Source organism: Barbus barbus (genome assembly GCF_936440315.1).
Source record: "Barbus barbus genome assembly, chromosome: 9".
In the NCBI taxonomy this organism is placed as follows: domain Eukaryota; kingdom Metazoa; phylum Chordata; class Actinopteri; order Cypriniformes; family Cyprinidae; genus Barbus; species Barbus barbus.
Window position 1 is genome coordinate 1,650,001 of NC_136737.1, and position 14,558 is coordinate 1,664,558.

At 38.2% G+C, this 14,558-nt stretch overlaps 1 protein-coding gene across 1 annotated transcript in view; it reads left to right on the forward strand.

Moving 5' to 3' along the window:
• The window catches only part of pparda (peroxisome proliferator-activated receptor delta a), a 15,495-nt gene extending 2,419 nt beyond the window's left edge, over nt 1–13,076 (forward strand). Inside the window, exons 2-8 of the mRNA XM_079425141.1 lie at nt 5,431–5,809; nt 5,907–6,046; nt 6,934–7,072; nt 7,142–7,344; nt 7,436–7,642; nt 10,105–10,348; nt 10,936–13,076. Of these exons, the coding sequence (XP_079281267.1) occupies nt 5,455–5,809; nt 5,907–6,046; nt 6,934–7,072; nt 7,142–7,344; nt 7,436–7,642; nt 10,105–10,348; nt 10,936–11,183 (1,536 nt within the window). The 5' untranslated portion in view covers nt 5,431–5,454 and the 3' untranslated portion in view covers nt 11,184–13,076. The remainder of the gene's footprint in view (nt 1–5,430; nt 5,810–5,906; nt 6,047–6,933; nt 7,073–7,141; nt 7,345–7,435; nt 7,643–10,104; nt 10,349–10,935) is intronic.
• The last annotated feature ends 1,482 nt before the right edge of the window (nt 13,077–14,558 follow it).

The window sequence follows — 14,558 nt, forward strand, 5'->3', positions numbered from 1 at the left end:
TCTTGTTTTAAATGTTTGCTGAAATAAATACAGGAAAACATAGATTTGCGGCTTTTGAGAATCGATATCGAATCAACGTCATTTAAAAAACCGATTAATCGGAAATGTATTTTTTTTGCCCAGCCCTACTGAAACGCAAGCGTTTGCGAACATGGTAACATTCGCAAATTTTAAAATATTCATCTTCGAGCCGGGCGGCTTGCTTCACAGTTCTTTATTGAAGGATATTTTGAAGTCTTCGTGGAGAAAACAAATGGGAAAAATACTATGCAAATTTGCGTGGTCTTGATTTCAGATTCGTTTTGCTAAAAATCTTCGTTAAATCTTCGAAACCCCTAGAATCCGTCACATAGAGACCGTTTCTCCATGTTCGTCTGTCTGGCGACTGGTTAAATGTCAGTGCTTGTTTAGCGCAAGAGTTTGCGAACGTGACGCTTCGTTGTGTGGCCAAAAGTGGCAGTTCTGGATGTAAAAATCGCAAGGATTATAGAGAAATCTATTTTTCGTAATAAACGTTTCGATGGACTGCGAGGTTCTGGGGATGAGCCACAGGACAATTTCGAAAAGTGTTTATTAGAAAAATCCGTAGCGTAGAACGTTTCTGTTGTGATTCTTGTTTCTATGGAAACAAGAAAAGCGATGCAACATCACTTGGCCATGAGTTGACAAAATAACATGTTGTGGACATAGGCATTTGTTGACCAATGAGAGTGTCAGTCAGTCAGTTTTAGGCTTTTGGAAATCAGGTCAATTTTGGACATAAATTTTTTTCGTTATAGAGATTTTTAGTGAAACATTTCCTGACCAATGCACAACAGGCTGTGAGATTTAGTGATTATGATATTCAGTAGATGCCACTTTTAAAAAGTGATTTTAAAATCGACAAATTCGTAGCAATTTCTTTCGCAATTCACGAAAAAATGCTCGGTATTTTTTGCAATAATGCGCAAACCTTTCCTGAACGGTGCACCACAAACTGTGAGGTTTATGATGACAAATATATTCGGCAGAATATATTCGGTTTCATCGCCTACTTAATGTAAAACTTTTGTCACAATTCTTGTTTCCATGGAAACGGCAACCTTTCCAATTGGTCAGTCTCCCTTGTGGCCCTGATGCACTTGCAAAATCAAAGAACAAACTGGTGTGTCATCATTTTGAATAAAAATTCGCTAAATGAAGTTTGTTTTGGGAAACAAAAGCAAAGTTTCCAGAAAAGTTCAGAAAGCATATATTTACATATTCATCCAAACGCTGCTCCCAGCAGCTCGGACAGCATCAGGATGTTGTTTAACAGTATACCGCTGCTCAGGTATTTCAAACTACTTTTTACGAAGAACAAAAAAGGACTTCGCCACCAGTAAATCAGGATAGAGATCCTCACAATTGTAAGGAAGTGACATCAGTGCTGCTGTTGCCATGGAGACTTGCTTCCAGCCCCATGATCCTCTGCTTTTACAGGTCTGACCTGAGTTTGGCTTTTTATAAGAGGTCAAAGGTCAGCTGCCTTTTGCATGGTTGGGGTCAAAAGGTCATTTAAGCATTCAGCACAGTCAGAATGGAATACTAGTGCACTGCATACTACATGTACATAAAATTGCATCAGTTAGAAAGCTCTTACTACGTACTGCGGGAATAGTATGCTTAGTGGTGACCTTTGACCCCACACAGAAAGGCCTGGCGCTGCCGTATGTAAATTCTGCGGCAGATTAAACCTGCTAATCTGCTGTAGCGATGAAGGTCTTTAAGAGATCCGCAGTGTTTGAACACACTCATTGATCCGCACACTGACCCACATAATGCTCGGCTGACCAATCAGAGCGCAGGACCCCGCTGATGTTGTGTGATCGGACTGTTTGAAGGAGAAAGTTGTAGTTTCAGGATGATCTGTGCTCTTCTTTATTTGTCTAAATGGACACATGACGTCTTTTGTTTCCAGGAAGCAGATAATAGTGACTGTAGACTAACCCTAAAAAAACCTAATCATAGTTTATTTTATTTTGTTTGATTAGTTTTGTTGTAAAGCAAATTATAATAACTATGGACTAACCTTTAAATAAAAGTTTTGGCTATTTGTGGCTTTTTATTTTATTTATATAGTTATATAGTTAAAATTCTAATGAATGCAGACTAACCCTAAAATAAAACTAACAGCTGTTTTATTTTATTAATTTTATTTGATCACTTTAGTTGTGTAAAGGAGTAACTGTAGACTAACCCTAAAATAAAATTTGTGGTCATTTTAATTTAGTTTAGTTTTAGTTTAGTTGATAAGTGAATTATAATAATTATAGACTAAAATAAAACTTATGGCGATTTCATTTCATGAAATTTTTATTTTATCACATTAGCTTTGTTTTAAAGTGAGCTGTAAACATTTTTTAATATTTACCTAAAATAAAACTTTTTTGCCTATTATTTTATTCTATTGCTTTAGTCGCTTTTTGTGCACTCAGTTCTCAGCTTCACACAGTTTAACGTGTTTTAAACCAAGTGACCATGAAGACACTTCATTGCATTTTTTGGATGTCCAAACATGTTCTCCAAACTCGTAGGACTCAAACACAGAGTGTGTGATGTGATGTGTGTGCCACAGTTCAGTGTGAGAGAGTGTGAAGCTCCAGCGAGAGGCAGATCCTGCAGCCTGCAGCCGCTCCAGTGACAGGCCTCTCTGACCTCTGCTCCTCATTCTCAGAGGTTCACTGGGTGTTTCTGGGAACTGATACTGAGAAATCCACTCACAGAGGTTTCATCTGTCCGTGTGTGTGTGTGTGTGTGTGTCTGTGAGTGAGTGAGTGAGTGTGTGTGTGTGTGTGTCAAAGGTCTAAAGACAGCACTTTCTCTGTCAGTCTGGGAACGCTTGACTTTGCTTCGGTTCGGCCGCAGACGTCTCATGTCTCTACAGCTGGTGTGTGTTAGTTCCCAGAATGCCGTGCGGCGGTCGGTCGGTCGGGGGCCCGGTGTCTTCTGAACAACGTACAGCTGTCAAATCAGTGTTGTGTTATCGCAACTGTTCCTCGAATACACATTAAGACTTTTAAGACTTTTAAAAGTGAAAGTATAATAATCATTTAATGTTAATATAAAAAAAATGTATGCATATATAATATTACAGTATTATGGACAAAATAATATTCATATATATGTATATATTTATATTATGTATATGTGAGCATATATTGTCTATATATAGAGAGAGAGAGGGCATAAAATAAATCAATTAAATAAAATCAATCAATTTATTTTTATTAGAGTATGTTTTATATTTTTTATATAAATTATCTATAAATATTAATATTTTTTATTATTAGTTTATATTTAAAGTTATATACATTCAGACTCTCGAAATATGATGTACTGTTGATTCTTGGTGAGTTTAATGTTCACGTATGCTGCACAGGGGCCCATTAGCCAAAGAATTGATTATTTTGCTAAATGCATTTGATCTAGAACAACATCTGTATGATCTTGAGATTTTTGACAATGGGTTTTCTGACCATACTACTACTAGCAAATCCTTTTCATTAGCTATTTGTGACGCTATTAAATCAGTAGATGTGAGTCAATGTGACTTGAGTGCAGAGGAGCTCCTGTTCAGGCTTAACTCCACATGTGTGGATGTCTTAGATTCAGTTGCTCCTGTAAAATCCTCAAAACTTAAACCTAGATCTGAGCCCTGGATTGATGACAACATACGCTCTCTGAGGCAGATCTGTAGGAAAGTAAGTGGAAAAAGCTCCAAATTTCGTTTGAAATTCTAAGAGATTCATTATTCAAATTGCAGAAGGCAGTCAGAGCAGCGAAATCCAGGTACTTCACGGCAATTATTGACAAGAATTACCACAGACCTAAAACGCTTTTTACTATTTTTAGACCCTTCTGTTTTAGCCAAATATAGACCCATTTCCAATCTTTTATTACAAAGATCCTAGAAAAAGCAGTCCTGCAACAACTACAAAAGTTTTTAGATGGAAATAAGATCTTTCAATCAGGTTTTAGAAAACACCACTCGACTGAGACTGCACTTCTGAAAGTTTTAAATGATATTCTATGAACTGGTGACGCTGGGGATCATGCTGTGATTGTGCTCCTAAACTGGAGCGCTGCTTTTGACACTGTGAACCACGCTATCCTGCTTGCTCGCTTGGAGCACTGTGTAGGCATAAAAGAACGTGCTCTTGAATGGTTTAAATCATATTTCTACAATCAAAGTTTTAGAGTTAATATTGGTGAATACTCATCTGAGGTAGCTTCTTTGTCATGTGGTGTTCCCCAGGGATCCATTTTGGCCCCTATTCTTTTTTCATTGTATATGCTCCCATTGGGTTCTACTTTTAGGAAGCATGGTCTGTCTTTCCATTGCTATGCAGACGACACTCAAATCTATCTGCCCTTAAAACAGAGTTCTAATGGTCTGGAAGCACTTATGTCTTGCCTGTCTGATGTGAAAGCCTGGTTGTCTTTAAATTTTCTTAATTTCAATGAGAGTAAACTGAAATAATTGTGTTTGGTCCGTCGGATTCTCGTAGTACACCGAAAGTAAATCTTAACCTCTTCTGTGAAGCCTTGGGTAAAAAATCTGGGGGTCATTTTTGATGACACTGTTACTGTTACTGTTTCTTTTAGTAATTATTTTGTACTGTCTTATTGAAATGTTTTTATTGTGCAGCACATTGGTCAACTCATGGTTGCATTTAATAGTTCTATATAAATAAAATTGACATTGACATTGACAAGTACTATTGAGATACTGTTTTTTTATTTTATAATTTTTTTTTAATAATTTGAATAAAATTTTTACTTTTATATTTTCTGCTTTCGTGTTAATTCTCGGTAAAATTTTAGGAATTTTGTTGTGTGTTTTGTCATTTTAATTCGTTTTTGTTGTTTAAAAATATTTCTATTACATTTTTATTCATTTTTATAGTACTTTTAGTTATTTTTGTACATCAAATTATATGAAAATTATAAATGTGCTTCGCAAACTAGACGAAAAAAATAATTATTTGATATTTATTTAAACATTTATTTTATTTCAAGTAACATTTTTTTTCCGAAGGTTTTATTTTAAGTTAACTATAATAACCCTGCTTTATATATAATGTATTTTTATAATGTATGTTTATTTGATTTAACATTTATTTTAATTGCTTTTATTTTTAGTTAACTATAACAACCCTGGTTTATATATGAAGTATTTTTGTAATATAATGTATGTATGTTTGTTTATTTGATTTCATTTAATATGTATTTTATTTCAAGTAACGAACATGTTTTTTTTCCCCAATGGTCTTACTTGTAGTTAACTATAATAACCCAGCTTTATATAAGTGATTCTATGATGTAATGAATGTTTGTTTAGACACACAACATATAAAACAACGTGCTTGTTTAGATAAAACGTGTCTGTAATGTATTTGCTTCTTTCAGGTGCTGTTATGATCAGCGTGGCTCATGAGCGTCTTTGAGTTTCTGGAGATGGACGGAAAAGACTCGGCCGTTCTGGTCGTGAGGAGCAGATTACCCAGAGATCCCAGCGTGGTTGGCGGAGTCTGTATGGGGAACGAAGACTCCTCCCCCTGCAGTAGCCAGGGGGAGGGGCCAGATGACAAACACCTGGAGGATGTGCTGTGTGAGCTGGGAGCGGGGGCGGAGCTTAACCTGGAGCTGGACGTGAGGGTGGAGCCTGAGGACGGCATGGATCTGCAGGGGGAGGAGCTTAGCTGGGAGACGAATCGGCAGGGGGTGAACAAACTGGAAGAGCAGAGCAACACGAGCCGGAGCCCAGCCAGTCCTGAAACCTCCACAGGTGATTCGATGATAACAGATGATTAGTTTCGCACACTTGCGCAGTTTCGTGAAGTTACATTCGTATCTGAAGTGTTTCATTTTGCATTTGTGTGTAGATCTCTCCAAAGCGTCGTCTCTGTCGGAGCAGCTCCTGCAGGGCCGTGAGCAGGGGGCGGGGCTAAACATGGAGTGTCGCATCTGTGGCGACAGAGCATCAGGATTTCACTACGGCGTTCATGCCTGTGAGGGCTGCAAGGTCAGAGGTCATGCTCACATATGACTTCATAAAATCTTCATAAAAAAAGAGTTTCTCTGTAAACAGTTTATAAAAGTTTTTAAGTATATTGTTGCATTTAATGCAATGCATTAATCACAGATCAATCAGTAATCGCTCTTGCCTAAATCGTAACATTTTAATAATTTAATGAAATGTGGTCATAACGTTTTGTGAAATTGTTTGTGCAGTCATTCAAGTCAGATTAAACGCATGCAGAATGCATTTCGGTGTAAATCAGTTGTAAAATGTTTCATGCATAAGTTGCATTGAATTTTATTCACAAAACAAAAAATAATTCTGTATAAATAGTTCATAAAACCATTTTTGATTAAAATGTTGCATGTAATGCAACACATGAAACACTAGTAGAACACATCTGTCTTGCTTAAGTTGTAACATTAAATTAGTTGAATGAAATGTGGGCAGAACAACTTTTTATGAAATTGTTCGTAAAGTCATTAAATCAGATTATTGCATTTAATGCAATTCGTTGAACACACGCAGAATGCACTTCTGTGTAAATCATTGTAAAATCTTTAATGAAAAACACAAGATGAACTAATTTCTGTTTAAATAGTTCAAAACTCGTATTTGAGTAAAGTGTTGCATTAAATGCAATGTAATAAACACTATTAGAACACATTTATATGTAGATCAATCACAAAATCATTCATGCGTAAATTGTAACGTTGAATTGGTTTATTGAAATGCAAACAGAAAAACTTTCTGTGAAATCGTTCGTAAAGTCATTTAAGTCAGACTGTTGCATTTAATGCAATTCAGTGAACACATGCATAATGCATTTCTGTGTAAATGAATTGTAAAATGTTTCATGCATAAGTATATATCTTCTCTATTTCTCCCAGGGATTTTTCCGGAGGACCATTCGTATGAAGCTGGAATATGAGAAATGCGAGCGTAGCTGTAAGATCCAAAAGAAAAGTCGGAATAAATGTCAGTTCTGTCGTTTTCAAAAGTGCCTGATGCTCGGGATGTCCCATGACGGTGAGCGAAACAGACATTAGCGAACAATAGTGACTTTCTAGCATGTTGATTGAGATTCTGTGTTTGTAGCGATCCGATATGGACGAATGCCGGAGGTGGAAAAGCGTAAGCTAGTGGCGGGTCTGTTAGCGGGAGAAAAGAGCTCTCCGAACTCCAGTGGGTCAGATCTGAAATCTCTCGCCAAACGGGTCAACAACGCCTACCTGAAGAACCTGAACATGACCAAGAAAAAAGCTCGCAACATCCTGACGGGGAAGACCAACGCAAGTCTGGTAACCTGCTCGAGACATGCCACAAGTAAAACAGCCCTGCAAATAAACACAGTTGTGAAAACGAAGCATTTTGTCTCTGTGTGTCCTTCAGCCGTTTGTCGTTCATGACATGAACTCGCTGTGGCAGGCGGAAAATGGGCTGGTCTGGAATCAGGTGATTAACGGAGCTCCGCCCAATAAGGAGATTGGCGTGCACGTGTTCTACCGCTGTCAATGCACGACCGTGGAAACCGTACGAGAACTCACAGAGTTCTCCAAAAGCATCCCGGGATTCGTCGACCTTTTCTTGAATGACCAGGTAACACAATCGGGGGGATGTTTTATCTCTGTTGTGTTACGTAAATGGTACAAGATTTTCAACTATGTAAAAAAACAAACTAAACTGTAGTAAAAAAAAAACAAGCTCAGTTAAACTAAACAAAGTTTAATTCACTGAATTGAATCTGAATGCAGATGTCTACTTCATTCGTAAATTAATTATTGCAAATTGTTGCATTCGGTTAAATTAAAAAAGCAGAACAAATGTTTGTGTAGATCAATCATGAAATCAAGTGAAAAATGTTGCATTAAATTTGTTTCATAAAAATTGCAAACAAATTTAATTGAATTTGTGTGTAAAGTGATTCAAGTCAAATTGTCCGATGTATTGCAATTCGTTAAACATACAGAATTCGAAATGCATGCTGTAGCCCACAACGTAAATGGATTGTAAAATATTTCTTGTTGTTGCAAGAATTTCCCAAAAACATGAGCATTTCTTTGTAAAAAGTTCTTGAGTAAATTGTTGCATTTAATGCAACGCATGATATCACGTGTATGTAGACACAATTATTCTCATGTAAAATGAACCATTGATTTAGTCTATTGAAATGTGGGCAGAACAAGTTTTGGTAGAATTGTTTGTGAAGCGATTCGAAGCTGGGTTGTTGCATTTAATGTAATTTATTAAAAATGCATCTCTGTGTCACGGTGTGAGTGATAGAGGACTCAGATGCAGAGTTAGAGCAGGAGAAACTTTATTCTCGCCACCAAAACACAAAATAACAAACAATATTTAACAGCTGCTTAAGGAAGCTGACCACACAAGCTGCTGGATCTCCGTGCTACGAGTCCTGCAGCACAAGGGAACAGAGGGTCAGAATAAAGAAGCGAGATTCTCACACAGAACACTAGTAAAGACAAAACAATCTACTTATGACGAGGAACAGAAACACAGGGACATATATGGGAGTGGGGGAATGAGCGACGGGTGGGTGAGAGTCAGCTCATGATCGGTGCCCTCCCGCTGCACGATCAGCACTGATTGCCCAGACCACGAGCTACGTAACATGACAGGACAACACAGACAGCACGAGGAGCCGAGAAGGCACCCTGAACCGTGACACTGTGTAAATCAATTGAATTTACTTTTACTTTTAGTCATTTAGCAGACGCTTTTATCCAAAGCGACTTACAAATAAGAAAAAGTAACTAAAACTAAAAGTTAACACTCTGTAAATACTCTATACGCACCTATTTAAGAAAATACAGAAATTAAATAAAATTGACAAATGCATACAACAACATTTCAATAGTAAACATATAAAGGAAAAAAATAAATAAAATAAAAAATAAATAAAAAGCGATACTTATATCATTTGCCAGTGTCCTAGCCCGGTGGAGTCGCACGGTAGAGTCGATGGTCTTTACACTCTTTACTTTTTACTTTTAGTCATTTAGCAGACACTTTTATCCAATAATATAGTATGATATTTGATTCACAAAACATAATCAGAATGAATTTCTGTGTAAAAAATACATAAAACAGTTCTTAAGTAAAGTTTTGCATTTAATGCAACGTATGAAACACAAGTATAATGCATTTATGCGTAGATCAATCCTAAAATAATTTAGTGTTAATTGTAACATTTTAATTTGTTTAATGACACATGGACAGGACAACTTTTTGTGAAATCATTTGTAAAGTCATTATTGCATAAATCGTTGCATTTAATCCCGGCAAAACAAATCTTTGTGTGAATAAGTCTTAAAGTCATTCTAGCCTATGAATTTGTCTCATTAAACATTTACATACATTTACATTTAGTCATTTGGCAGACGCTTTTATCCAAAGTGACTTACAATTGGGGAATACAAAAAGCGATTAATCTTGAAGAGGCAATCAGACAGAGGAAGTGCTCGTAACACCAAGTCTCAGTCATTGTTCAAATAAGTACAAGCTAGTAAGCGGAGAGAAAGATAGAGGGAAAGGTTTTTTTTTGAGTTTAGGATGAAGTCAAGTACTGCCGAAAGAGATGTCTTTTCAGTTGTTGCTTGAAGATTGCCAGGGATCCGGCGTTCCGGATAGGGGTGGGAAGATTATTCCACCAGCCAGGAATGGTGACCGAGAATGTTCTGGAGAGTGATTTTGAGCCTCTCTGTGATGGTACCACAAGGCGTCGCTCACTAGCAGATCTCAAATTTCTGGAGTGGATGTAGGTTCGTAATAGTGAGTGGAAGTAGGAGGGTGTTGAGCCTGTGGTAGTTCTGTACGCAAGCATCAGTGTCTTGAACTGGATGCGAGCTGCCACTGGTAGCCAGTGCAAGGAGATGAAGAGAGGTGTAACATGCGCTCTTTTGCTAAACACAAGCAGAACGTTTATTATTCTAAATAGTTCAAAAAAATTTTTTTTTTTGTGAAACCAAAAAACAAACACGACAGTTTACGCAAGATTGCTCTACACTAAAATCCACTTAACTAGCTCCCCTCTGCTGCTGCAGGTGACGCTGCTGAAATATGGGGTCCACGAGGCGATCTTCGCCATGCTGCCGTCGCTCATGAATAAAGACGGGATGCTGGTGGCGAATGGGCGGGGCTTCGTGACGAGAGAGTTCCTGCGCAGTCTGCGCAAACCCTTCAGCGAGATCATGGAGCCAAAGTTTGAGTTTGCAGTGAAGTTTAACGCTCTCGAGCTGGATGACAGTGACCTCGCGCTCTTCGTGGCTGCCATTATCCTGTGTGGAGGTGAGAGAGTGTTTCCGTTTCCCCTAGTGGTTAAAGATGAAACTGCAGCAAGATTGTAACAGAGTTAACTTTAGGGATGGGCGATATCTTATCGTTTGCGATATACCGGTAAAAATGCTCCCCGTGATAAGAATTAGTCTTCCCTCGGTAATAACGATAAAGTCTAGTTGTTGACATATTTCTGTGTGCGACTGGAAGTGAAATCAACGTGAAATTGAGGAGGAGTTAAAATTTCTCTATCTCCATTGTGCGTTTTATTCAGCGATAACTGGATACTTTGTCCATATTAGGGATTTCTTGGAGTGTCGTCTATGCTACTACTTCTGCGATGCATATGTGGAGTGCGATGCATATGCCCTCCGGCTTCCAGTATGAGTTAAACAGTTGTTACATTACGTATGCACTCAGTAATGCTCACAACACCATATTTTGGGTAAAAATAGGAACAGGATTCCTTGAATCATCGTCATTGATATCGTTATCGAAATAAATACCAGAAAGTATCGTGATTTATTTTTAAGCCCATATCGCCCATCCTTAGTTTACATACATAATTGCGCAAATAAAATTGGTGTGTTTGCATGTAGATCGTCCAGGTCTCATGAACGTCCACCAGGTGGAGGAGATCCAAGACAACATCCTCCAGGCCCTCAACCAGCACCTGCAGCTCAATCATCCCGACGCAAGCTTCATCTTCCCCAAACTTCTGCAGAAGGTTGCAGACCTGCGACAGCTGGTGACCGAGAACGCGCAGCTGGTGCAGAAGATCAAGAAGACAGAGTCCGAGACGTCGCTGCACCCGCTGCTGCAGGAGATCTACAGGGACATGTACTGAGTCGAACCATTCCAGGCACGCTGACCAATCACTGTGACCTTCAGAGTTGTTATTTTTATAAAACGGACGATTTGATTAAATCAGCGCAAACTTAACTCTAAACCGGACTGGGTCAGGTTGTGTGGGTCAAAGAGACGTCAGTAAAATGCAATATTGCGCTGTTCAAACACATCAATATTCGCCTCAAATTTCCGCCATCTTCAAATCGCAGCAGTGCATTCCTATTCATAATGGGGACGAAAATGTCTTTGCCAATGCAGTGTGATAAAAACTCATTGACCAATAAGACACTTGCGAAATACTGCAGCGCTACCGCGACTAAAGCTATTTCGCCATCTGAAGTTAAATACTGAAGGTTGCTGCTATTGGTAAAATTTGTTTTGTTTTCTCCGTTTTCATTTGTTTGGGTCATTCGCAAGCTAGTAACGTTAAGCTTTGCAGGTATGTATTTTCGTTATATTGCTGACAAGGCCAAAAACACACTACGTAAGTACACTAACGCAACAAACGAACACATTGTCCCATTTAAACGTATGCTTTTTAGTGTTCATGTGGCGGTAATGAACCTCAGCACTGAAGGGGGCAGTAGAGTGTCCTTCAAAAGACTTTTATGTGTTATTTTTCTACTAGCTACATATAAACACGTCAACAGTTTAACTAACCTGCTCCACAAGATTCTGCTCCGTCTTGATAGTAGTTGCGCTGACTATAATGCTAATGTTTGATATAGCGCCCCTTGTGGCGGCATTGAGAATGCAACAAGCTCTTGCATTGTTTTCATTGTGGATCGAATCGTTATGAAATGCATTTCATAATAAAACGACACATGAAACTTTTACTAATCTTAAATGCTTCCAGACATAACAACTAAACCTTATTAAACTTATTTAAAAAAAAAAATGCTTAAACCAGCCTATGATGGTTTGCTGGTCTTATATGGTCTCCCAGCCTCACCTGCTCAAAACCTCTTTAAAATCAGCTACGCGACTAGCTAAGACCAGTTTAAGCTAGTTTTTCTAACAGGGACCTTCCCCAATCGCTATTGAACAACTGGCAGAACGTCATTACAACTTACAAACCTCGAACTTTCCATTTTTTAAATTGTGTTTCTTTCTGTCTGCGTTTCTGAGAAATGTTACTGTGATCACATTTATATCAGAGCTTAGATCAGTGATGGAGTATCTGACTCCAGAGTTTATATTAATGTTATTTAATAACGCTTTATTAGTTAGTTTCCTGAAACGGTCGCAACACGACGTCCCCAATCGAGCATATCATTATATAAATCTGTTCCTATATATCGGCTGTGACCTTTGACATCAGTCTGATGTTGTTTCCCATGGTTGTGCTGCTAACTGGATCCTGTAGACATGACATGCTGTGAATCTGTGCATTTTGAGCGGAGACGAGTGCCGATGAATTGCGTTCATGTCTTCCTGTGACAGTTTTCTGGTAATGTGAATGAGGGCCACTGCAGGATAAATGACCGCTGATGTTTTCTACAGGCTTTTGTAAAACGCCTGAAGAACATCTGAATAAAACTACAGGGTAAAATCTCACTAATGCATCTTCTGGGTTGATTCATGAACATGTTTGTGTAGTGCAAACCAAACCAACATCTTTTATGTTCAAAGAGAGATTTTAGGGGTCACTGGCTTATTTTTGAGGTAAGTGGGTGTTTTAGAGGATGTGTGGGTGTTTTTGTTTACCCTCTTTAACTTTATGTTGTTCTGCTGTTTTGGGTTCATCTTCTTCTCCCATTAGCTGTTTTTACATTGACCATCACTCTATATAGACTAAAACAATCACATACAACAATCATTTCTCTAATATTTATAACAGTATACTGATAAACGGAACATTCACTTCAATGGTATGAGCACTTTGGGGTATAAAAAAAAAAATCTAATTAATTACATAATGTGCCGATTAATTGAAGGTAAAGTTATTATCATTGTGTTCATTTAGAAAAAACACTGAATAGATCATTTTAATTCAACACACAAAAATACAAATAAATAGTAAAATAAAAATGATTTAAAAAAAGAAACAATACTCTAAATCAAAAACGAAAAGCGGCCGTAGGTGGTGGCAAATCCCTGTCTTAATAAGTCATTCAGTCATTCATCGATTCGTTCAAACGAACAGGCCTTTGTATGGGAATGCCGTGTTTTATAGGATTGGTCAGGTGATTTTGATGTCATTGGGTGTTTTAGTGTAAATGAGGTGTAATCTTTTAGGGTCAATTATGTTTTTGAGAGCTGGTGGGTGTTTTGAGGGTCAGAGAGCAATTTGAGAGTGACAGAATTTTACTGGGTCTTTATGGAGGGTCATTAAGTATCTGGGTGTGATGGAACTATACTTGGGTGTTTTAGGGGATCATTGGGGTGTTTTTGAGGGTCATTAAGTATCTGGGTGTGATGGAACTATGCTTGGGTGTTTTAGGGGATCGTTGAGGTGTTTTGGGGGTTCTGTAATTATTAGGGAGTCAACTGGGTGTTTTGAGTTTCTGGACATTTTTGAGGGTCATTGGGTGTTCTAGGAAATCATTGGGGTGTTTTGATGGAAATTAAGTATTTAAGGAGTAATCTGGGTGTTTTGGAGTTTCGTTTGGTGGTTTTGGGGGTCACTGGGTGTTTTAGGGGATCATTGGGGTGTTTTTGCGGGTGATTAAATATTTAGAGAGTAATGTGAGGTTTTAGGAGTTTAAGAAGGTGTTGCTAAAGGTCATTTGATGTTTTAGGGTATCATTGGGGTGTTTTTGAGGGACATCAAGTATTTAGGGAGTGATCTGGGTGTTTCACAGTTTCGTTTGGCTGTTTTGGGGTCACTGGGTGTTTTGAGGTATCATTGGGGTGTTTTTGAGGGTCAAATATTTAGGGAGTTATCTGGGTGTTTATGGGTTTCTGGGCATTTTGGGGGTCACTGGGTGTTTTAGGGGATCATTGGGGTGTTTTTGTGGGTGATTAAATATTTAGAGAGTAATGTGAGGTTTTAGGAGTTTAAGAAGGTGTTGCTAAAGGTCATTTGATGTTTTAGGGTATCATTGGGGTGTTTTTGAGGGACATCAAGTATTTAGGGAGTGATCTGGGTGTTTCACAGTTTCGTTTGGCTGTTTTGGGGTCACTGGGTGTTTTGAGGTATCATTGGGGTGTTTTTGAGGGTCAAATATTTAGGGAGTTATCTGGGTGTTTATGGGTTTCTGGGCATTTTGGGGGTCACTGGGTGTTTTAGGGGATCATTGAGGTGTTTTTTGAGGGACATATATTTAGGGAGTAATCTTTGTATTTTGGAGTTTCTGGATGTTTTTTGAGGGTCTCTAGCTGTTTTAGGGGATCATCAGGGTGAATGGGGCATTTTTAGTTAGGGTTAGTG